This window comes from Amborella trichopoda, chromosome 11, assembly GCF_054954075.1.
Source record: "Amborella trichopoda isolate Santa Cruz 75 chromosome 11, AtrichopodaSantaCruz75HAP2 v2.0, whole genome shotgun sequence".
Classification (NCBI taxonomy): domain Eukaryota; kingdom Viridiplantae; phylum Streptophyta; class Magnoliopsida; order Amborellales; family Amborellaceae; genus Amborella; species Amborella trichopoda.
The window spans coordinates 10,529,942-10,556,498 of record NC_142346.1 but is presented as its reverse complement, the minus strand read 5'-3'; the positions used below and the strand labels follow the sequence as shown (position 1 = coordinate 10,556,498).

Genomic DNA, 26,557 nt, shown 5'->3' with positions numbered 1-26,557 from the left:
GGTCAGAAGACCCTGACTTGTCGTTAAATATATATGAAAGGTGGGGTTGGGGGGATGACAAGAGACTATTTGTCAATTGGACGGCCTTTCGATACCATTTCGACAAACAATCTGAATAAATAAATAGAGAGGGATATTATGATGATGGGGGAGATATAATAAAACGTCGAGGATGTAGAGAGCAAAGGGGAAAAGAAGGAAGAGCTTATGCGAGATAGAGGAGGACAAAAGAGAGAAGGAGGAGAGAGAGTGAGAAAAAGATAGAGAGAGAGGGTAAGAGAGAGAGCGAGGGTGAGAGAGAAAGAAAGGAAAGAGATAGAGAGAGGGTAAGAGAGAAAGAGGGAGAAAAGAGAGAGTACAGGGAGAGAGAGAAGAGAGAATGAGAAGAGAGAGGGAGAAGGAAAAGATAGCGAGAGGAGAGAGATAAGGAAAGCGAGAGGAGACGGAAAAGAGATAGGGAAAGAGAAGAGAGGAAAAAAAGAAAGGGGAGCCGGCAGCTCGATCAAGTGAGAGAGAGAAAAAGAGGTGGGCCGATGGCTTATTAAGCGAGAGAGAGAGGACAAGAGGAGAGAGAAAGAGAAGAGAGAGGGAGAGAGAAGAGAGGGAAAAAAGCCATCGGCTCGATCGAGTAAGAGAGAGAAGAGAGAAGGGAGAGAAAAAGAGGGGGGAGAGGAGAGAGAGATGGGATGGTAGCTAAGCCTATGACCAGGTTTAGGCGCGAGAGAGAGGACAAGAGAGAGAGAGAGAGAAAGAAAGGTAGAGAAAAAGAAGAGAGAAAGAGAGGGGACCGACATGTTAGCCGTCGGTCCGAGCCGTGGGAGAAAGAGAGAGAGAGAGAGAGAAGGGAGGGAAGGAGAGAGAAAGAGAGAAGGGAAGAGGACCGGTGGCTTAGTCGGTCCAACTTAGCCGGGGGTGAAAGAGAAGGAACGGAGAGAAAGAGAGAGAAATAAAGAGGGGGGGGGCGGTGGCTTAGCCGCCAATCCGAGCCGTGATGAGAGAGAGAAAGAGAGTAGGAGAGGGGGAAAGAGAGAGGGAGAGAGAAAGAGAGAGAAGAAGAAAGGGAGAGAGAGAGAGAAAGAGAGGGAGTCAGATCGATATCTTAGCCACCGGCTCTGTTGTGCGTGAGAGGTAAAGAGAGAGCGAAAGAGAGAGAAGAAGAAGAAAGGGGGAGAGGGAGAGAGGGGGTCAGGCCAGCAACCTAGCCGGCGGCTCGGTTGGGCTTGAGAGAAAGAGGGAAAATGAGAGAGAAAGGAGAGGAGGATAAGAAAGAGAGAAGAGAAGGGAGAGAAAATGAGAGAGGGGGTGAGAGAAGAAGAGGGAGAGAGAAGGGAAAAGAGAGAGGAGGGAGAGAGAAGGAGAGGGAGGGAGAGGGAGTGGCAGGCGGGTTAGGCGAGAGAGAAGGAGAGAGAGGGGAAGAGAGAGAAAGAGAATAGGAGAGGAGAGAGAAAAGGTAAGGAAGAGAGAGAAAAAGCTAGGGGAAGAGAGAGAGAAGAGGGAAGGAGAGAGAAAGGGTGAGGGGGGTTACCTAATGAGGTCCTTGAACTGGACCGGGGCCTAAGTTGGGAGTGAGGGATTCCAAGTAGGGAGTGAGGAGTTATAGGGATAGTGGTTTATGGGGGAAAGTTTTCTCTCTCCTTTCTTTGGGTGAAAGGGGTAGAGAAAAACATTGCAAAACCAAGAGAAAACTCAAGCCAATTGATTCTTTGGAGCTTACGGGAAGAGTCTCATTAGCATTTCATTCATTTTTTTTTTTTGAACTTAGGGTTACAAATGATTATATAGCAACCTATTGAAACAAGGGTGGATGTTCAAAACTAACCTAAATTTTTGAAAAATACACTTTTATGATTTAAATTTAAATCCCGTTTTTGGGGCAAAATGACCATTTTGCTCCTACACACAATCTTGGAAATGGCAAGATGGTCTCCAAAAAGGGGCCATAGGCTATGGTGGTCATCTGGGGTCCATTTCAGGCCTTTTCGGCAACCCTCTGACGAAAATAATACCGCCAAATTGAAGGTCTCGGAGAAAAAATCGTTTTGATATATTTCTTGATCCTCGAATCGAAGTGTTGAGCTTTTGAAAAAATTCGGTAAAATATGAGAAATTTGCTATCTTAGATCTTAGATCTTGTCCATTCCTTGACGCTTTGGCCCGATCTTTCCATCGTAGAACGATGGGGAAGCCATGATCGTTTGGTACCAAGAATGGCTCGATTTGGTAATCAGACCACCACTTTCCAAATTGGGGAAGTCGTCAGAATATGGATTCCAGTCGCCAAAAAATACCCCATCTTGCAACCTTAAATACAACCTTTTTGGCTGTTTATCACATAAGATGTTTACTTTGGATCGAACCCATCGACGTCATGATCGCAATAGACCTGCTTTCAAGTCAATCCGACGTTGGGGCTACGTGATAAGACTGTTTGATTGAAGGGGTCTCCCTATTGCAAAAATCTGTAATATATAAGTTTCTGGAGCATCCTCTTTCTAAGATGTCTTCCGTCTTGGGCCATGTCACGGGTCGTACGGGCCTAGGTCGCGATTGGTTTCCTCTTTATTCGCATCGGGGATACAAGTGTCAAAAAATACCCTAAAACAACAGTGTGCCATTTTGAATTCAGATTATATAACTTTCTTTAACAAATATAGCAGTATGCCATTTTGAACTCCGATTATATAACTGTTTTTCTTTAAAAAGTACAACAGTTTGCTTGTAGCTTTTGGTAGAGCTTGACTCCCACCCATTCTCTCTACATTCTCTCTTTGTGTTTGTTTTCTCTCACTAAGTTGTTATACTATCAAACTTTAGCTGCATCATTTGGTCAAGCCACAAAATACTTCAAGGCTAACTAGCCTCCCAAGCGATGGGTAATTGTGGCCAACAAAATATTTAGGACTCGAACCGGGCTTGAAATGGGCCTCGTTCAGAATTCAGCGCACCATCCCAAGCCTTAATAGCACTAATTATGAAAAGTTCACAATGACTTCTAGCGCTATTAAATGTGAAATTCGGTAGTTTTGGAGGGCATTTGTATATACAAATTACAAAATCCACCAAAAACTGTCTTTTAAATAAGGGCATCAGCATTTTGTATCTAAAGGCTAAGTGCCGCGACTTTTTATGCCACAAGTAAATAGTTTGATAAATTTCGGTGGAGGTTCAAAATCCACATGTGCTCCTACCACCACTTACGTGATGTAGCGAGAATTGAAGCAAGCGAGAAAATTATCAAAAGAGGTAGATTGCAGTTGCCAATAATCGAACATCACCCTAAAACTCAAAAGTCCCTTTCCAAGGTCAATAAAATTTTCCCATCAAGCTTTACAATAGACACATATTTAGTCTATTTATAAGCATATAAAACTCTAAAATTTACTTGAAATCCAATTAAATAATTTAAAATTCTAAAATACACCTAATAATTAATAAATATTGAAAAACTCTAATTAGTTTTAAAATTGGTCACTATTTTCATACGGGCTGAACCGCATTACTACATATGCGGTCCAAAAAGTGTAAAGCACCCATTTAAAGATGGATGCAAGTAGGTGTTCCATCTAAAAACAATGGAAACTAACTATCCAAATGTTTTTTTACTAGAATTATTATTTCTAGTTTTCTTACTAAAATTATTATTTCTAGTTTTTAAAACTTACTTATTTCTTCCTATTCATGACCTCCGTGTTAGAGATTATATGTCTTTAAAAATTGAGTCCAAAAATCTCATTTAAAAAATAGGTTTATTAATAGGCCTGCATTTCTACATATGCAAGTTGAAACACGCTAATAGGACACATGACATGAGTGAAACATTGTGATCCTCGGACAAATGATTGCATTTTCTACCCCTTCTTGAATAGATGTTGTCCTCGGATTTACCGTGATATCCCTCCTTTATAAGACTGACATTCTAGGTGCTTTGCATTCCTTTTGTATGTTTTTACTTCACTTTTGGTAGTTAGTGGTATAATCAGACCATTCTCCTCCGTTCTCCCTCCTTGGATCTCCATATAGTAATATATTTGTGTTTATTAAGAAAATCTTTCACAAATAATTATCGAAATTCATTTGAAAGTTCTTCTAGAATAGGGTCTTCGTGTTTGCTTCTAAACTTTGAAATTTTAAAATCTTTAAATTCATTATCATACTAAAAAAAATAGATTTCCATCATATCCGTCTGTGATTGCATATTCTTCATCTGGATCTTTATCATTTATGGTCTCATCAATTATGTCAGAAGTGATGATTCAATCTTTCAATCCAAAAATACATTCCCAAATGCATTTCCTTACGAACCTTTTAGAAAATATCCATGAAGGCAGGTAGTTGGCCTGAATCTCATTAGTTCATTCATACCCAACATGCCTTCATGGTTTGTAGCTGATTGATCGTCAGAACCATCAGTTTGTTCCAACCTTTGATCCAAGCCTGCATCAATTGCAAAACTCAGGTCTCGAAGAACTCATGCAGCTTCCGGATCTCTAATCTGGCATGATCAAGCTTGTTACAATACACCTTTGATGCAGCCCTAGAACTCAAAACTTCTTCTACAATTTCAATAAAATTTCCCCTTCCCTTTCACAATGGATACATAATAGTCTACTTATAAGTATATGGCATCTTAAGATTAACTTGAGATTTAAGTGAACAATTTAAGATTCCAATACAACTCTAATAATTATTAAATACAAAATAACTCTAATTAATCCCAAAATTCATCTCTATTTTCAGGTATTTAATTTGAATTACGATTTGAGGCCCAACATAGCAAAATTATGAAAAACCCTAGAATAGCCAATGTAGAGGAACGAGGGATTTTCGAATTGCAACTTGAAGCACCATAGTAGAACAAACAAGTGAAAAGATTATGAGGTTAAGGATGACATCATTATGACAGGGGTTATTAAAAATTGACAGATGGTCTAAAATCACCATAACCTCTTTAGTACTTTCTTTAAAGGGAAAGCTTTATGTGTGACCCCAACAACTAAATTACATATAATTCCATTTTTTAGCCGTTTCATTTGACGGCTATGATGGTTCATGCCACAATGTTACACCAAACGCTATTTTATTATTATTATTATTATTTGCAAAAACTCTTTGGATGAAATGTTGGGCGTCTCATCATAAAATTATGGTGAACCTGTCAAAAAAAAAAAATTCTCATAAAAATAAATTATTAAAATTCTTTTGAAATTTTTAGAGGTATTCTGGTAAATTTTTATCATTGAAAATATTTTATTTTTATTTTTATCATGTTTACCCATTTATGTCTGCCCTAAAGTTTTTTTCAAAATGATTTATAGAATAAATATAAAAATAAAAAGATCTAAACCGTCAGATCTAGATCTAATGATTAGGAGCTAGCTTGTGACATTATGACTCAAGCCATCTCAACCATCTATTCAGATCTGATGGCCGAGATATTACATATATATATATATATATATATATATATATATATATATGGGTGAGGTTCCATATAAACCTTTCCCCTCTTTAAAATCATTCACTATTATTAATAGAGCATACATAATAAGGAAAGTGTAACATCAACATCTAGTCTATAGTTACAACCCAATATGGATAGTCAACTATCTATTTCCAAGAGGGGCCCTAAAAGGAACCATATGTTTATATTTTCAGTTGAAAGTTTGTACACAAAGTTATGGTTTATTTGCTGTCCATTAAAGAAAGTGACGTATGTTTGAGATGTGGATTCCTCACCTTACACAGATGCTTATTGGTGAGCTCTTGTGTTCCTTCTTGGGATGCTATCCTGCAAAGTTAACAATCCAACTATCAAATCAAACGTCCCTTCCTCAGAAATTGTTTTCCACATTTCTCACAGATCGGCCAAAAGCTGATCAAATGCTTTTCTAATGTTGATAGAAAATCTCAATTGTTGGGTGTTGATATAGCTTCTTTTCTTTTTTCTTTTTATATCACATCAGTAACCCTATTACCTCTACATGTGGTTTATGATCTTTTTCTTCAATTTGGATAGGCCATGTGGCAAAAGATAATAGATGGCCCCAAGGGTAGCAATATTTGAGACAAAAGACACTAGTATGAATGTTTGTGTCCTTGAATGCCTATTGCCTTTACGCTACATGTGGACATCTCAGGCCTTAGTTTGTCTACCAAGTGGAGGTTTTTTTGTTTTTTTTGGGGTAATTCACTAAGTGGAGCTTTGTTGTTGTGCACTAATAGAACCCTAAGTTTCTCCCCATATGAAATATTATGGGGTACAAAGGTTTCTTAGTTCTCTTATTTTCCATAGAACAGCGAAAAACCAAAATAGAGGGAGATAGCAAACTAATAAAAGCAAAGCCAAAAGATTTCCTATTTCCCTTGGGAATATACTATCTAGCTACTCTCTTTAGCAAAACATACACTAGGAATATCTTTTTTATTCCAAATTTTGGAGATATGATCTCTAGAACCGGTTAATCAACCTAAAAGGGGAAAAAAAAAAAAATTAACTCTCACCCTCTATGTGCCTAAACATCCCAAGATTGCATTGGAACCACTCAATTTTTGGAAGGAATGATCTAAATGTTCAAAAACTTAAAATCCCAATTTATTTCGTTAATAGTCATCTAGTTATAATTATATTGATCCCAAAATTCCTAATCACAATCTCCCAAATAAGTATTTTGCCCGAGGGAATAAATGCATAGCATGCTCCTGAGGGAGCTTGGTAAAGATGCTCGAAATACCTGATTTTGATGTGGGCCTGAAGGCATGAAATATCATAAGTGCCTCCCCACAGTCCAAATAATTTGGACGGTGTGGGTTTGTCTCGTTTTAGGAGATAAGGTGGTGGAGATAGTGAACTAAAATCGTCCAATTATTGCGTAGATGTCAGGGCCCGAACAATAATATGTCTTAGCTCCAAATGCTTGGTGTATTTCTTCCTTTCTTCTATGACTGTTTAGTCACCTTAGATTTTAGACGATAGTCCATGGTACCGTGACAACTAGGTTTGTTTTTGAGAATTTGTGGTTAAATGATATGGGATTGTATATAATGAGGCTATTTATTTTTGATACAAAGAGGTCACAATTATTTACAACTGTCAGATGTGAAATTTGATATCTTGATTGTGTTACAAAGTTTAAGAAAAATCCTATTGAAGTTTGAGCATGGTCAATGAAATAAATCCGGCAATCTAATTTCACGTCCAATGGCCATGATTAATTGTGACCACCTTTTACTAAAGAGAAATGGTCTCACCATATACTTTTCCAAATGATATAGGAGATCAACCAATTCTATAGAAATATTAATGCCGTAATAAATTGGTTTTGGTTTGATTTTTACAACCCAAGAGACCAAAATTGTCATGGAATTTCCATGGAGTGTGGCATAAATCAAACTACAAACTTCACGAGAAGAATAAATGGAAGTGCACTTTTCTAGAATTTACTCTTTTTTTTCCATTAAATTAAGCCACTAAAAACTCGAAAGACAGTAAGAAAAGGGTGCGGTTTATGTACGATGTCAAATTTAAACAATCAAGTAAGACAACTTGCTTAATCCTGCTAAAAAGATGTAGTTGTGGTTTGGGAAATACTTTGTCCCTAATTCTCCAATTTAGAGGCTCCAAAATGATATGGATATATAAACATTTGAAAATTTTGAAAACAGACAGCACATATGATGTGTTACAAGATGCACGATATATAAGACTTAAAATCTTTTTTTCTTTTTTTTTAAAAAAGATATTTATACAGATCAAGGTTGAGATGATCAATTTAAGGTAATCCAATATCATAATAAACTTTTTGGATAGATCTTTTAGGTGTACCATACTTCTATAATATAAGTTTGGCACCATATATGAACTTTTCCATTAAGAAAACAATATCTTTTTTTATTGACGCATCTCCAATAGTAAAAAAAACCACACTTTCGATATTTTGGGTCGATAATCCAGAAAAATAGAGATATTGAAGAAGATATCACACATATACTTAAAGCTGAGTAGGTGAAGTACAGATGTGCAATCAGAAGTTTAGGTGATCACCGCATTCCAAAGAAGCTGAAGGGCAAGTTCTATATGACAACTTTAATACCAACTTTGCTCTATGGGGTGAAATATTGGGCAGACAAAAAACAATATACTCATAAAATAACTTTAACAACGATGAAGATGTTGAGATAGATGAGTGACAAGATAAGAAGGGATAGAATTCAAAATGAAACTATTCAAAAAAATTTAGGTTTGGTATCAATAGATGCGAGTTAGTTTAAGTTGAAGGCTTGAAAAAGACAAGGGGTATGCCTAAAAAGACGTGGTTGGAAGTACTCTAAAAAGATATGGGAATTTATGGCCTCACTATATGATCCTTAATAGAGCATAATGACAGACCAAGATTCGTATAGCGAAACCCAATTAATGCGAAAAAGACTATGATAATGTTGATGATGAGTTTCCAAAAGTTACCAAAGAGCTGCCCCTACGATGTCCACATTTGTAAGTTTCAACAGTATATTACTAGAAAACACTTCAACTCTAAATAAATAAAGAAACAGTATACAATGAGACCATTTATCTTTGGTACAAGGTGGTCACAATTAAGCTTAACTATTGGATGTGAAATTAGATGGCTGCATTTATTCCATTGACCAAGCTCAAACTTTAAATAAAATTTTCTTGAATTTTGTGACACAACCAAGCTATCAGATTTCACATTAGATGATTGTACATAATTGTGACCACCTTGTATAAAAGGTAAATGGTCTTATTGTATACAATCCCATAAGATAGGAACGATCTTTTTCTATGAATCTTTGAGGCCCACCTTGCTTCTGTAGTATAATTTATTATGTTTAACTTGTTTCTCGACAAGATGACATTTTTCTATGTGGGTGCATTAGACTCCTCCGAAAGTGACAAGGAACTACCTCTGCCCTATCCACCTTTGTAAGCGTTCCTAATATATTGCTAGGAAACCATAACCCTAAATAGGTAATATAGGATATAAAGATACAAGCACGGCCCACACCCAATGAGTCGGGTCGGGTCGGACTTGGTCCAACTGAACCATGAATGTATTGTTGGACCTGGATTTGGACCTATACACCAAGACATGGCCCCAAATTGTTTGTAAGGGACCCAAACCCAAATCGGATTTGACCCAAAAGGAAAAATATTTATGTATTTAAAGGGTGTGGTTTGTGTAAAGAGGCAACCTTAAACAATCAAATTAAGGTGCATCTTCAAATTTTATCATAAAACTAACTTTTCAAATTTTATCATAAAACTAACTTAGGAGTAAAAAATTTTTAGAATGGATTGAGAATTTATTTTCAACTTTAATTATAAAATTTTAAACTTAAAAAATAGCTCAAATCAAGTAGATATATAAACATTTGAAAATCTTGAAAATTGACAATCCACATAATGTGTTACAAGTTACACTATTTTTAAGACTCGAAATATTTTTTTTATTTTCATTTCAATACATCTTGATGTTAAGATGATCAATTAGAGGGATTTATAATATCAAAAAAACCTTTTATAATGGATTTTTGAGGTGCACCTTAATTCTATATTTTAAAGTTACAACTTTATATAATTTTTTTTCATATTAATATAATATATATATATGCATTATTCAAACATTATGACTATAAGTATGTTTTTAAAATAAATTAATAAACTTTGGGTCAGGTCCGGATCAGGTCTACATGGACCCAAACCGAATAGTATTCGGGTCTAAAATTTGGATTTAGATCGGACCAGCCAAGTCCAAATTTTAAACCCATACCCAGATTCGAGTCGAGTCTACCTGTCAAGTCGTGGGTCGGGTCCAGGTCCATTGCCACCCTTACCACCCATGAGCCCACGATCTCTCTCTCCCCATCTCTCCATGTGATCCTAGTAGTACCTCCCATAAATCATACACTTAGTCTGATCAGCCTCTCTCATCGGTGAGATAATTTTAAAAATAGTACCTAACCCCTTTTCTAAGGATTGTAGTATGCCCCTAAAGTTTCAGACTCTTCGTAGATACAACTTTTGGGGAAAAATATATAGTAATCATCGACCACAAGGGATTGATCATAAGAATCATCACCGTCCGATTAGTGGAGACGAGTCGGAAGCGATTTCAGTGCCACATCTTATTCTAGGGAAATTTATGAAAATATTATCTTATTATCCAACATTATCCATTTGCGACTATTCTAATTAAGGACCATGTGTATTATATGGGAATTTTACAACTAAATCGTAAATTGTTAGAAGCAATGGTTTAAAAACCGGATCGATGACCCGGATCGGGCTTTTCAAAAATCGATCCGGATCGGCGAATCGGAGATCCGGATCGGCGAATCGGCGATCCGGATCGGAGAATCGGCGATCCTGATCGGCGAATCGGCGATCCGGATCGGCGAATCGGCGATCCGGATTGGAATCGGGTGAATCGGTCAGAATAAAGCTTCAAAAAAATCCGAAAAAATTATTAAAATTCATTATAAATATTGGTTTTTAGGAATTCAATAAAAAATGAGGGTACTCCATTAAGAATTTTCATGTTTTTGAATGAATATGCGAATATTGATATGTTCTTTCCCTGCATGAACCGCCATTCAGCATTTAATTTACAGTATTTCGTGCTCATCCCTACACTGTTGCTGTTGGGACTCGATATGTGAATTATATGGCTGGGATAGGGTGGCCTCAAAATCATCATCTCTCTCGTTTTCTCTTTGAATAATATGGATTAAAAAAAAAAAAAAACAAATTTTCAAAAAAATCGATCATGGATTAAAAAAAAAATCACAATTTTCAAAAAATTCTATCATGGATTACAAAAAAAAATTCGATCATGGATTAAACAAAAAAAATCACAAATTTTCAAAAAATTCAATCATGGATTACATAAAATTCGATCATGGATTACATAAAATTCGATCATGAATTACATAAAATTCGATCATGGATTACAAAAAAAAACAAACAAAAAAAACAAAAAATTCAATCGTGGATTACAAAAAAAGAAAAAAATAGTTCGATCATGGATTACAAAAAATTCAATCATGGATTACAAAAAACTCTATCATGGGTTACAAAAAAAGCAAAAAACAAAAAATTCAATCATGGATTAAAAAAAAACAAACAAACATTTCGATCATGGATTACAAAAAAAAAACAAACATTTCGATCATATATTACAAAACATTCGATCATGGATTACAAAAAATTCTATCATGGGTTACAAAAAAAAAAAAAAAAACAAAAAAATCGATCATGGATTACAAGAAAAGAAAACAAACATTTCGATCATGGATTACAAAAAATTCTATTATGGGTTACAAAAAACCAAAAAATTCGATCATGGATTACAAAAAAATCTATCATGGATTACCAAAAAAAAAAAAAAAAAAATTCCGTACGGAATCGCCGATTCACTGTTCGGACTCGCCGATTCCGTACAGTGAATCGGCGATTCACTGTATAGAATCGTCCGGTTCTCTCTAGAACCGGACGATTTCCGATTTTTGGGCGATCCGGTTCCTTTTTCACTATTTCCGAGTCGAACCGGGCGAGTCCGGTTCGACTCGGCGTTTTTTAAAACGCTGGTTAGAAGTGTTCATCTCTTATGAGTATTTTCATAAAGGGTGCAGTTTTTTATTTTCATAAAGGGTGCAGTTTGTATACGGTCAAGGCCTTAAACAATCAAAGTAAGGAGCACCTTCAAATAGTATTGAAATATGTTGTTTTAATATTGAAAAGTTTTATGACGGCCCGAAAATTTACTTTTAATCTCTAAGTATAAAATTTAAAGCTTAGTAGTGTCGAACGAGCATATTTATGAAATTTACTTTTAATCTCTAAGTATAAAATTTAAAGCTTAATAGTGTCGAACAAGCAGAATCTATGAAGACTTGAAAATTAACTCTTCGAAAATATATTACAAGATGCATTATTTTCAATATTTGAAATCTATTTTTCTTAATATCCATTGCATCTTATATATTTTTTTTAATATCCATACATCTTGTAGTCAAGATGATATGTTTGCACGAGTTTTGGACATTGAAGTATGTTTCTATGACAACTCCCTTCTTTTATAAAAACTCCCTTCTTTGAACTAAGGAAGTAGGTTTCTATGACAACTCCCTTCCTAATATCCATGCATCTATCCATGCATCTTATAGTGTCGAACGAGCATATCTATGAAGACTTGAAAATTAACCCTTCGAAAATATATTACAAGATGCATTATTTCCAATATTTGAAATCTATTTTTCTTAATATCCATTGCATCTTATCTATTTTTTTTAATATCCATTGCATCTTATCTATTTTTCTTAATATCCATACATCTTGTATCTATTTTTCTTAATATCCACGCATATCTATTTTTCTTAATATCCCTTCCTAATATCCATGCATCTATCCATGCATCTTATAGTGTCGAACGAGCATATCTATGAAGACTTGAAAATTAACCCTTCGAAAATATATTGCAAGATGCATTATTTCCAATATTTGAAATCTATTTTTCTTAATATCCATTGCATCTTATCTATTTTTCTTAATATCCATACATCTTGTAGACAAGATGATATGTTTGCACTAGTTTTGGACATTGAAGTACGTTTCTATGACAACTCCCTTCTATAATCTGCAGATTTTTTGGATATTGAAGTACGTTTCTATGACAATGCAAAAAATATTATTCATTAATGCACCAGCCGGGAATCGAACCCGGGTCTGTACCGTGGCAGGGTACTATTCTACCACTAGACCACTGGTGCAAGGTATATTTGAGAAGTTGTTTAAGAAATAGATAAATCCTGAGTTAGAGAGAGAGAAAGATACACCACATTAAAGTTGCAAGGACTCGCCCTTGAGTGAAGCAAAGAGGGTCCCACTGGGTCTATCGTCTTAGGATGGACACAAGTAATCTTGGGTGACTTGAAGAGGGGCCTTTCTCACACAGTGAGTGAGATATGGTTGGTCATACGCACCAACTCCTTGTAATGGGAAAAGTAGCATTAAAGCTAAGCACTTTGCCTTTTTCAGGTTGATGTTTGAGTAGCGAATCTTTGCCATCGAGATCCTCTCTCACTTAAACATTATACAAACTTGTGGGATCATCATCATCAGCCTCAGTAGGGTTGGCAATGGACCCGGAACCGGAACCGGTACCGGACCCGGACCCGGACCCCTTACCCATGACTTGACAACCCCCAGATCCGGGAATGGGTCCAAAAATTGTACCTAATGGGTCGGGTCTAGGTCCAAAAATTAGATCCGACCTGAATAGTTTTATTATTAAAATTAAATAAATAATATTAAATATATAATATTATACTATTATTTAAATAAATATACCTATATATTTTTAAGTCTAATATTTAAATAATACATGTATTTATTTATATAATATACTATTATTTAAATAAATATACCTATATATTTTTAAGTCTAATATTTTTTAATATAATACTTAAATATATTTATAAAAAAAAATTGGGGAGGGTCCGCGTCTAAGTCTCATAACTTTTTTCAAGTCTAAGTCTAGTCAGACCTAGACCGGACCCAACCCATTGTCACCCCTAATCCTTAGAGCCTCTTTTCCGACTAGCTACACAAATCTTAGTTTGCCATTTTGCTTTATTAATGGGTATACTTTCAATGAGGCTATAAGTTTTCATATCTTTTTTCATTACTTCTGACAATATCTTTTTGAGCTAGCCCTTGCTCTTTTTTAGCCTTCAACCTGAACTAACTCGCACCATCACAGGTGTGTCCACTTATGCATAAGATGTCCATCTTAGAGGCAGTCGTCAAAAGAAGGTACCTTCAATCAAAGTTAAAATTGATAGAATAGCGAAAAATACTATTGTTATTTTTCAGAAAAGGAAAATTTGGATTCATTATGAGAACTTGAGATTAATAAACCCCAAAATTTTGGATATAAATCCATCTTTAAGATGGATTTTGATGGGGGTCCTATATCAACCTTAGCCGACTCACCAAAAACTTTTCATGCGAATTATATATGCATTTTGGATGTTTTTATACTGATTTGTGAGTTTTTATTGTCAAATGCTCTATTTTGTATTTTCTTCTTCTTTTTAATATTCTTTTGAAATTTTCCTACCTTGGATCAAATTTTTTTAAATCCATAATTTTGATTTTTTTCAGCCTATTTTAAACAATCATTTCTCTTCATTGAAAGCATAGCACTTTCTTTCATTCACAAAAATCCATTAAGACAAGGGTGCAGTTGGCATACGAACGCCACTCTAGGTGTAGGGTTAAGGTGCCCTTCAAATTTTATCTGGTATATAATTTTGATGTAAAATACTTTTAAGATTATCTCAAAATCTATTTTTATATCTAATTATAAAATTTTAAATTTAAAAAATAATTAAAATAAAATAGATCTATAAATCAAGTAGATAATACGTTGTAAAGTGCACTATTTTTTTGAATTTTTTATTTTTCATAGTCATACATCCGTTATCAATGTAGGGTTTTTCAACATTTAAACAACCTTTTCTCATGGATTTTTTAAAAGCATCTACAGTATATAAACTTTTTCCGCCAATTCACGCACACCCAGGTAGCCAGTTGCGGCCTTAGTCACAAAAAGAAACTACATCCTGACTAAAGTGATCAGGGGACAACATCAAAGTACACATGATGCTTTCAATCTCTTGCTTTTACATGTCAGTCTCAGTCTTACGTGACAAATAGCCACCGATTACAACGTTTTTTTAGAGAGAGAAAGAAAAGTTGCTTAGAGAGAGAGAGAGTAAAAGAGAGATTTTTATCTAGGAAATGTAGATGTATACAATTTATTTTTAGGGTGCAGTAGGCATACGGATGCATCCGTAGCCGTAGAGGTTTGGTAAATCTTCAAATTTTTTCATGGTATATAATTATAATGTAAAATATTTTTAGAATTATCTCAAAATTTATTTTTATATCTAATTATAAAATTTTAAATTTTAAAAATAATTAAAATCAAATAGATCTATAAGCATATGAAAATCTTGAAAATAGAAGGTAAGGATAATATGTTGTAGAATACACTATTTTTGAAACTTAAAATCTTTTTATTTTTCATGATCAGTTTTTAGGTGCATCCACAGTTGTATAAATGAGGTTGCAACTTTATATAAACTTTTTTATTTATTTTTAATGCAAGGATTTAATAATCATTATTGATTGTTGCACTGTGAAATGGAGTTGTTGAGGATGTGTCATTGACACAGTCAAAAATAAAATTTTTTGATATAGTTCAATTTATTGGATTTCACATCTAATAGCTAAAAATGACTGCGACATCTTCATATTAAAAGTAAATAGTCTCATGATATACAGTCCTGTACATTTAGGCACTTGGATTTTGCTATAATAAATTGTGCTACTTTTGTCTATTCGATTCATGTTTGGCTCAATACCAAGATTTATAGCATCACTAAGGGGCTGTTTGGATACCTATAAATATATTGTCCGTGAAATACATGGAAAAGCGTTCTATATTCTCCCTACAACATAGACGTTCTATCCTCTCCTTACCATCCAGCCGTCCATTTTTTATCAAGAGAGTCACTCACCGTTTGATCTTAGATCAGACATCTTAAAGTATTTTATTTTTAGTTTTTCTAATACAACTTTTCTGAATATGAAATTTCGCACGTGCCATCTTCTCTATGGGGCGTACATATGAAAAATATTAACAATAATTTTTCGATAAAAAATAATGATCAAAATACCTCTTAAATCTTTCAGGGTTATTTTCATCATTTTATTTTATCAAAAATATTTGTTTTATATTTTTCGTTAGTGCGGGTTCAATAGAGGAATGGACGTCCAAAATGTGGTATCAAAATAGTTTATAGAAAAAACATTAAAAATAAAACAGTGTAGAGACGTACCATTGCGATTGGGGCAATCTTAGCCGTCTATTAAAAAATAGACGGTTGGATAAAGGAGAGGATAGAACTTCTATGTTGTAGGGGTAACATAGAAAGCTTTCTTGAAATATATTACTGTCGTAATACATTACAGAGTAATACATTAACTGCAAATGATTTGTTACTGTTTGGGTAGTATTTAAATGCAACATGAGAAATACGTAGCCACTGTTTGGCTATATCTGGAAGAAATATAAAAAATGCATTACCAACACTACTTGTCTATAAACTATTATTTTTTTATATTTTTTGTCACAAAATTCTATTGAAATATGGAATTAAAGTCATCATCACATCATTTCAAAAATATTTTCTATTAATAACATCATTATTCTAAAAAGATTTTTTAATAATAATTTGTACCATTCTAACGTCATCATCACACAATTTCTTACTTATTTTATATGCATTTGGCAATTACATAGAATCACATGTCTTTTAACATGATTAGATATTGATTTTAACATGATTAGTAATTGAAATAATATGATTGGAATAACATGTTTTTATTGTGATAAGCCTTATTTTTATTTATTTTTTATAGAAGTCTTTCAAATGTCTATCTATATAATTTCAAATAAATAATAAATTTATAATATCAAATTAAAAGCCTTTATATTTCAAATTAAAAAATGAAAAAAAATTTGATTAGTAAACTAGAAGGTTTGGTAATTGCAGTAGAAAATTTTGAGATATCGGAAGAAAGTAAAGAAATATCTTATTTCATTTGAACTTTTACTAATATCTTATAAAGATTATGTTGGGTAAATTTTTTTATTATAATTGTGTTGTGTAATTTTTTACGTTAGGTAAAATTTTTTATTATAATAGTGAGTAAGGGGCTTAAAAAAAAAAAGAAAAGTCCTGATGAGAGGAAGGGGGGCTTAAAAAAAAGGGCATAAAAAAAATAGAGATGACAAGAAATGGCTTAAAGAGAGAATGAGCACCTTAAACAAACAGGTTATGGTTCAAAGAGAGAGGAGATGCGTGTAAAGAGGGAGGGAGAATCTATGCCAATCGAGTAGGTGAGTTAGTATTTTATTAAGTTGAGATAGGGCAGATAGACGTGAACGTGATGCATTTTATGATATATAAATTTTTTTTGGTAATCTCTTTCTATTTTTTTATTATCTAAAAAGTGATAATGATATATTTCTTTCTAATCGATTGCCATATAATAAATTTTCATATACCCAAACGGCTCCAAAGGTATGACCATTAAAGGAGAATGACAATCCACTATTTTAATAGTCAGCCCCAACTAGTTGAAGAAAGGGTACAATGATGATGATGAAATTGTGTTAGTTTTTGTAGTGGATCACAAGAGTTGGTAGCCTAGAAGTCTATATATATATATATATATATATATATATTATAAAATATAAAAATAAAAATAAAAAATTAAAAAAAACGAAATATATATATATATATTTTAAAATATAAAAAAAAAAAAAATTAAAAGAAAACGAAAGCAGCAAAGACCCAATGAGAGAGGTGCACTTGGTCAAGAAGAAAGCCAAATTTAGATAGAGAATGAAAATCCACATCAATCACGTGACACCCCAAAGAGAGAGATACACATTAAGAGAGAGAAGAGACATTAAAACAACCACTCTGTCTCAAGTGACCACCCTGACGCCCGCCTTTAATCTGGTATTCAATACTAAAGTAAATGACCACGCACCCAAGGAAAGATCCCAACGTTCATTATTCCCTCACTTCAACACCCATTTTTCAAACACAATAAAGACACCAAATAAGTATATACATGGATCTATATCTATCTTGATTAAATAAGTGTCAGCAAAATCATGCATCTTTACATTTCACCATTAAACAACTTCTCAACCACTAAATATGACACGACTCCAAACACGTTAAAGTCATAAACAAAGAAAAAAAAAAAAACCTCCTTTTGATTAGAAAGTCTGTATGCCGAAATTTTCACCGGATTCCGGCCAAAACCTTACAGATTCCGGACAAAACCGGGATTGTACTTACAGATTCCGGCGAAGGCCCGGATGATGGTCTCATGGTGCTCCTTTGAATTGAGACTAAGAAAGCACCTGAGAAGCTCCCTTAGCTCATCTTGGTCGTAGATCTCCTTCTCGACTATCATCTGCACCATCGAACGGCTGAAATCGATGTAGGGATTCTCCGACGTCGTCACCACCGCAACACTCTCTCCTATCCTCCACCCCGATTCCCGATTCTCCCCCGACATATAGTCATGCTCTGGCAAAAGATGGCGGATTTGAGGTGAGGCGGCCAGAAAATAGTGGTTCTCTGGGGAGATAAGGTCTCCACTGGAGAAGTCAAAGGAGGTGGAGGAGGTTTCAGGGGGTTTGTGGGCGGTTTTCCGATGGGTTTTGGGCAGTTTCTGGTTGTTTTCTGGTGGCTTCTTACGGGGCGTTGGGGTGGCGGGCTTCGATCCTCGGCAGCTGCAGCCAATAGAGACGACTACAGAATTTCGGAGGGTTTTCCTGGTAGTGGACATTGGACACACAGAGAGATCCGAAGCCTTTTAACAAAGAGAGGAGGGTTCGGGCTGTAATTTGGGAAGGGAGGATTTCAGTTTAAGAAGTTTGGAGAGAGAGAGAGAGAGAGAGGAGAGAGAAATTTTAAGGTGGTGAGAGAAGGGGAGAGTTTAAATAAAATGGGTGGAGAGCGTGAGTGTCTTACAGGTTTTAAGGAAAGCATACTGTGGTAGCGTAATCCACATCACTGCATCTATTTATTTTGAATGGGTTTCTATACTACAAGGCAGCTGACTTATATGTACAAGTGCGGCCCCCATGGAGACTTCACCTTAAACTTAAAGATAGATTTTTTATCCAAAATTTTAAGGAAAAAGCTTAACCTTAAACTTAAATATAGATTTTTTATCCAAAATTTTAAGGAAAAAGTTTATATAAGGATGCTACCTTATAATGTAGAACTACGGATGCCCCTCAAAATCCATCAGAAAATGTAGTATTAATGTTGAAAAACCTTTTGATTGATCATCTTGACATCGAAATGTATGATTATGAAAAATAAAAAGATTTTAAATCTAAAAAATAGTGCATTTTACAACATATTATCTACACCGTCCATTTTCAAGATTTTCATATGTTTATATATCTACTTGATTTTAACCATTTTTTAAATTTAAAATTTTATAATTAGATATAAAAATAGATTTTGAGATAATCCTAATAACATTTTACATCTAAATTATATACCATGATAAAATTTGAAGGCACTGTACCTTTACACCTACGGAGGTGTCCATATGCTAACTGCATCCAAATTTTAAAGATTTATCTTCAATGCCAAACTGATCATAAATATGAAAAAAAAAAAAAAACTTTAAAATGTGCTTTTTAAGGGATGTTTTCCGCACCATCCATATTTGTCCAATGTTTTTGGCACCAGCCGTATTTGATTTGACCCATATGTTCATCACAATGTCCATCTTAGATATTGACGTTTAAGAGTCTGTGGGCTCTTGCACCCGTTGACTCATGGACAACTCTTCCATTTCTTTTTGTTTAATTGTAAGTTTGGGGCTCAGGCAATAGAGACGCATTTAGGAATAGAAGTAAAGGAAAAAGCCATCCAATTTTTGGAGGACAAGATCTAAGTGTTCAAAAACTTACAATCTACTTTTTCCATGAAGTTCATTATCCAATGATACTTAGATTAGTTCTAAAATTCCGGATAAAAAAATTCCTCCCAAGTTACTCTTTGACCTGAGGGAATTGTTATATATATATATATATATATATATATACACTCTTGAGAATATGCTATATACGCTCTTTAACAAAATAGTTGAGAAAGTACTTGAGTAAACTAATATTTTTAAAATGATATATTGTTCCATAAATTTGATTTGAACACCATGGTGGTATTATCTTGAGATGTTAATTTTTTGAGACACAAGGAGGTTTTTTTTCTCCCCCGTTTGAGGCTCATTAGGTTCTAGGAGCTACATCCCCAAAATTTGGGATACAAAAATACATTTTTTTACTTTGTTATGAAAATTTAAACTACTTTTTTTTTTATTAAAATCTCTTGCTCCGGTTTTGAGACTTGGAACATACAAGCAAATTTAAATAATTTGGTCTATATTTCAAACCCTAAGTTTGATTTTCTTTCAACTTATTTCATGTTTAGAATTCATATTAAGGAGGTCATTTTGGAGTTGGCCCCACTAGTGGATTCATCAAAGTTGTTTGTTTTGGATTCAAATCCAAGATCAGCATTTTTAACAATATTGAGAAGTATTTATGTCACTTAACTGAAATAGCTCAAGGCAAATGATAAAACTACCTCCTTTGATTTCAGTTCAAAACCCTAAATTAAAACATATTATCCTAATTTTGAAATCTTAAAACAATGATAGCATTTTGGTAGTACCACATGCCAAATATCAAGATACTCTTTTTCAAATTCCCAAACCTGGAAGGTGAGTATTTTGAGCATTTTTGACAAAAGACTTGATATAGTTTGAAGGAAAAAGTTTATATAAGGACACTATCTTATAATGTAGAACTACAGATGCCTCTCAAAAATCTATTGGAAAAGGTTGTTTTAATGTTGAAAAATCCTTTGATTGATCATCTCGATATCGATATGTATGACTGAAAAATAAAAAGATTCTAAATCCCAAAAATAGTGTATTTTACAATATATTATCTACATCATCTATTTTCAAGATTTTCATATGATTATAGATCTACTTGATTTTAACTATTTTTAAAATTTAAAATTTTATAATTAGATATAAAAATAGATTTTCAGATAATCTTAATAACATTTTACATCAAATTTATATACCATGATAAAATTTGAAGGGCACCGTATTTTAAGTAATTTGATCATTTTATTGATATTTTCCTTTTTTTTAGGGCTTTTAAGGGGACATTTGGCATGCTACATGTAGCATCCTAAAGAGCAATTACTTGTACCCTCCTAACAACAACCAGCCGTTCAAAATTGAGAACCATATTATTCAAACTTTTTAAAATGGGATAGTATTCGATGAGACTATTTACCTCTGCTATAAGGAAGTCACAATTACTAATAACCATCTAATGTGAAATTTGATAGTTTAGGTATGTAGTAAGTTTGAAAAAATTTCCATTGAACTTTAAGTCTGGTTAATGGTTAATGGAATAAACGCAACCACCTAATTTTACATTCCATGGTCAAGATTAATTGTGACCATCTTGTACCAAAAGTAAATGCCTTCATTATATATTTTTCCTTTTAAAATTATTTGTATGCTACATCTTTCGCTTTTTTGTATTCAAGGAGATGTCACGTGCACAAAATGTTTGTAGGGGTTATTACTAGGAGTAGCAATGGACCCGGACCCAACCCATACTCGCAGGGTATACCTGAAACGGATCCTGATACGATGGGTCAAAGTTTTGGACTTGTAAGTAGAGTCTAAGTCCAATAGAGAATACCCGGATTGTCCTGGGTCCGAGTACGGGTCATGTTATACCAGACCCAAATTTTTAATTTATCAAAAGGCCAAATCCCCAACCCTAAAATCATTTCAATATTTTTCGATTTCCCCTGGTTTCACAAAAGGCTAAACCCCATCGCTATCCTCCCTCTCTCAGTTTCTTGGAGACATAGCTCGCACTCTGGATCTTGAATGTCTCTCTCTCTAATCACCCGACCCTAAAAAATATGTGCTTTGTTTTTCACCATTGTAGGCTACAAAAAAAGAAGTTCATAATGAAAGTGGCAATGGACCTTACTAGACCCGGGACCCAACAGGATAGACCCGAGACCCAAAGGGTATGGGCATAGGTCCAACTTTTGGACCCGATAGGTCGGGTCCGGGTCCGAATCCAGAACTTGGACCCTAATACATTCGAGTTTGGGTTTGGGTCTGGGTCCAACCGATTGGACCTGACCCATACCCCACCCGTTGCCACCCCCTAGTTATGACCATCCCTTCAACAAGTTGTCCGGGGTAACGTGTGAAAGAGTAGCACGTCTCTTGCCGTATACTTTAATTTCTATTTTGGGTGGGTCCACTCTCCATCTATCTCCATTTCAACCAAGGATGTGCGACAGTGATGGCCCCACAGGGGATTAGTATCTTTGTAATGGTGTAGCCTAATTGGAAGATATGTTCCCACCAGGGATTAGTACCTTTTTCCATTAGTATCTCTCGCTGGACTCTCAGGGTTTGTTTGTATGAATTCATTATCATTAATAATTTACTATTTCAATAAAATTAATCTTTATAATGAGCTATCTAGTTTTTGGCATTGTCCATGAAAAAGTTATCCGAGATAAACTTATGGGCCATTTTACATATAAGTTTATTTTTTTAAAAGATTTTTTTTACTTTATTCAAAGTAATTTGTTAAAATTGCATATTTTCAACTTAAAGTAACAAAAAAACAGCTGGAAATCACTGAAAAAGTGAAAACAATTATAGGAAAATATTTTGATAGGGCTACAGCCTTATCTATCGAATAAGTAAAGCCTCGTCTTAAAACTCATCGAAAATTGCAATTTTAGCATCATAGAACTTTCAAATTGATCATCTCTGCCTTGACCATTATGGTTGTGAAAAAAAAAAAAAATTCACGCTCCAAATTAATGTATTTTGTAATACATTATCCTAACCATCCATTTCACCTTAAAAAAAAGTATTCATAGATTCGCAAGAGTTATATCATCTTTTCGGATCCAAAATTCAAAGTCAGTGTTGGAAATTGATTTTAGAGCCATCATAGAGATTTCTAATGCCCAAAGTGTTTTCCGATCGAGGATTCAAGGTGAAGCTTTACTTTGTTTTCATAAAACCTAGGGCTTATAAAAGCTGTATCTATTAAATAATATTATACTGTACCAAACAACTAACACTAATATCGAGATAATAATATCTAGAGTACATTAATTTCAGCCAAAATATTATGTTCTAGATCAAATTAATTGTCATCCAAATAGGATCCCTCTCTCCCCTATGTTTTCCTAGCAATCTCTCGGTATATCAATTTGGAACAGATAAATTATGTAGTCATTTAGTTAAGTGACTTTTTTCTACTCTCCCAATGGTTTCCACGCAGGATCATATACTAGTCACTACATCATTTTGGATCTTATAAATTATTAATCTATTCATCAATAGTTTAGTGTGATTTCTTTCTAGAATCATTTTTTAAAGTCTTGGATCATGTGAAATGACATTGCTTAGAAGCTTCACGCATGATTCTATCTTTGCCCATGGAACACAACCCTCCTCTCTCCCTCTCTCTCTGCCCATGGAACACAACCCTCCTCTCTCTCTCTCTCTCTCTCTCTCACCCCTCTCGCTCTCTTATCACTCTCTCCCCTGCAAGCGTCATTATCATTGAAAAGGTGTTAGATGGTTCTTTAAAGTCACCGGCAGATTAATCTTCGGTGCTAAAAGAGATGGTGAGCATGGAGGATGAACGCTGGTGGTGAGAAAAGTGGTGTAAGAGATGTTCTGGTTACTATCAGGTATGATTTATCAGGTGGGCTTTTGTTAGGTGAGAAGTTCTCAGTGGTGGGTTTATTCTCTCCCCCATCAACTGATATCTTCGGTCTTTTTGATTGGGCTAGAAGAAGTTGGAGTTTGTCATATGCTCCGAATGTTAAAATAATGGGGGAGAACAAGATCATTTTCTTTCTTCAATCTAAGGAGGAAGCGGAGATGGCGTTGAAAAATCGTTTTGATCGTATTAGAGGCAAGCTCCTGTCTCTTGACCTTTGGAAACCTGCATCCCATCTCTCTTATTTACGGAAAGAAAGTATATGGATTAGGTTGTCAGGTATTGCCTTTTCATGCCTGGTCTATGTCTACTTTTTTGCAAGTTTGCTAAAAAGTGTGGGGAGTTTTGTGATATTGTAAGGCTGCTTTTGATGGGGTTGACTTACGATTTGTTTGGATTTGCATCTGGAAATTGTGTGGGGCCCCCATTCCAAAGAGTTTGAGATTACAAGTAGGGCAAGAGTTTTTTTCCATAGCGGTCTTGCAATAAACGAAGGTTATTGGCAGTGACCCTCTTGCTTGCAGAGGGCTATAACTTAGGTGGTGGAGGAAGTTGGATGGCAAGAGGTTGTTCGACGTCGTAGAGCTCCATCAGTCCGGGCTATTTCCGTTTCTGCCTCTCTGTCAACGGATGGTCCCCAGATTTTTAGGACAGGGAAGAGGGAGTTTCAAAATTTGAAAATATGCAAAAGGTGGATTCCTGTGGACCGTTTTGTTGATTGTTCGACTTCTTGTTCGTCTTACGTTACTGAAAGAGTTGAGGGTCTACGAGAGGTTATGCTTTGTGCGAGACCACCGAAGTCGATAGGTTTGCGTGCACAAATTAACGCCGAAATAGTGGAAGGCGTATCTTTGCGCCAAGGATTTGAGGCACAATTTTTGAAGGTCGAGATGATGGCTGGGGGCGGCAACGTGGTGACACGTACGATCTTGCAGCAGACATGCGTGAAGGAGAACTGCACCATCTGGGGATGCAATCCCAACTTCTACTGAGATTTCGACTCCTCTTCCAGAGAGAGTTGTTCAAAATGATCAGTGTGGGGTTAGGGTTAGTTCTATTGTGCACGATAGTGGGAAGGACATTGATTTGCCGATCGGGGTGGTGTTTAAAGATATTGTTGAGAAGCAAAGGGCAGAAAATTTAGGACCTTTTGATGCAGGAAAGAAGGACGTTTGCGGTGGGAGGGAGGACGTATGCGATGGTGAGAGGTCCCCTACAAAGGAAGTGGCTAGAAAAAAGAAGAAAGGTAAGAGCCCGATAAAGGGCACGAGGTCGTCTGCTCGGTTGATGGCCCGTGGTCAGTGTCCTGGTGCTGCCTCTGGCATAATCATTTGCGATGAACAGGTTATCAAAGTAAGCTCCTCTCCTTCCTCGTCATCTATGGAAGCATCTTTTGATGAAGCTATGGAGGATGCTCTGATGCTGGAAGAGACTTATTTTAGTACCAGAAGGGATAGGTCAGGTTCTTTCTTCTCTAAACTTTCTTAATGTTAATACTTTCTTGGAATGTAAGAGGTTTGGATGACCTCAAACGTAAGAAAGACATCCATTTTTTGGTAAGTATAAGCCTACTGCACTTATTTTGCAAGAAACCAAACTTTCCAGTCCTAGTTTATCTAGGATAAGGGAGGTGTGGGATCTTGGAGCAGTAAATTTTGTGGGTATTGACTCGGTAGGGGCCTTTGGGGGATTTTGGATTTTGTGGGACCCTTCTGTTTTGCTTTCTTTTAGTTTGGTTAAAAAAGACAATTTCTTGCTTGTTGGTTTTGTGGGTCTAGAGGCTGATTTTCAATGGGGTCTAATGAATGTTTATGGTCCCCATACTGCTACTCAGAAAGAAGGTTTCATTAGTGACATGTCAGAAGTTATTTCTTAATTTGATTATCCGTTATGCATTGAGGGGATTTTAATTTTAGCAGATGGCCGGAAGAGAGTTCTTATGGTGGGGTGATTACTTCTGCCATGCGCCTTTTTAATCGATTTATAAAATCCCATGCTCTTATTGATTTGCCCATTTCAAGCACGAATTTTACATGGACCAACGAAAGTATTTCTAATTTGTTAATGTCCAAGATTGACAGGTTTTTGGTGTTTGGTGAGTGGTTTGAAACTTTTCCCTTAGCATCAATTAAAGCTCTCCCTAGACTATCTTTTGATCATACTCCTATTTTGCTAACCTCTAAACTCTGGTCGGGGGTGCCTCAAACCTTTTAGGTTTGAAATTGGGTGGTTACATGAGAAGGAAGTTGTTGCCCTAATTAGAAGTACCTGGGAGAATTCAATTTTCTTTGGTTCTTTAGACTTCCAAATCCATAAGAAGCTCTTGAATATTAAACACAAGCTTATGGATTGGAAAAGAGAAAAGTGTTGTTATGTTAAAAAGAAAATTGAAGATGTCTTGAAAAGCATAGAGGAGGCTGACGAAGTCATGCAACAGTCTGGGGACTGGTCTAAAGAGTTGGCTGTTGCGAGAAGTATTAAAATAAATGAGCTGCATGAGCTTAGAAGAGTGGAAGAGGTGTATTGAAAACAAAGATTTAGGGTTAAATGGTTGAAAGAGGGGGTTTTGAATACCAAATTTTTTCATGCAATAGCTATTGCTAGGAGACGTCAAAATGATGTCTCTGGTCTCAGTATTCAAGGGGTGGACTCTGATGAGAGTGAAGGTATGTCCCAAGGTACTATCAATCTCTTCTAGAATGCTTTCTCCTCAGAAGTCAATTTTACTCCCATACTCAGTAGGGTGGGATTTAAAGTTCTTCCGTCCAATTTCATTCCTATCTTGGATAGGGATGTCTTTATGGATGAACTGAAAAAAGTTATCTTTGCTCTCTCGAGCAATAAGGCACCTGGTCCTGATGGCTTCCTATTAATCTTTTTCCAAAAGTTATGGAATTTGATTAATCGTGAGCTCTTGGAAATGACTAAGGGTTTCTTTAGGAGAGGACATCTTTTTAAAGGAGTGCTCTGCCTTCATTGCCTTGATTCCTAAAAAGTCAGTGATAGCTAATTTGGGAGACATCAGACCAATTAGCCTTTTGACGAGCCTCTACAAAATAGTG

At 35.2% G+C, this 26,557-nt stretch overlaps 1 protein-coding gene and 1 non-coding gene across 6 annotated transcripts in view; both read right to left on the bottom strand.

Moving 5' to 3' along the window:
• Positions 1 to 12,715: 12,715 nt before the first annotated feature.
• On the bottom strand, positions 12,716 to 12,786 carry TRNAG-GCC (transfer RNA glycine (anticodon GCC)). Its single transcript has one exon. It is a non-coding gene; the product is annotated as a tRNA-Gly (tRNA).
• Positions 12,787 to 17,693: 4,907 nt separating this feature from the next.
• LOC18444477 (uncharacterized) overlaps positions 17,694 to 26,557 on the bottom strand; it is a 42,942-nt gene continuing 34,078 nt past the window's right edge. For all 5 annotated transcript variants that reach the window (XR_016044569.1, XM_088852081.1, XM_088852088.1 and 2 more), the window contains one exon: positions 17,694 to 18,198. Coding sequence is in view for 4 of the 5 variants with exons in the window: in XM_088852081.1 (XP_088708207.1) it covers positions 17,930 to 18,198 (269 nt within the window). In the remaining variant the exon portion in view is untranslated. The remainder of the gene's footprint in view (positions 18,199 to 26,557) is intronic.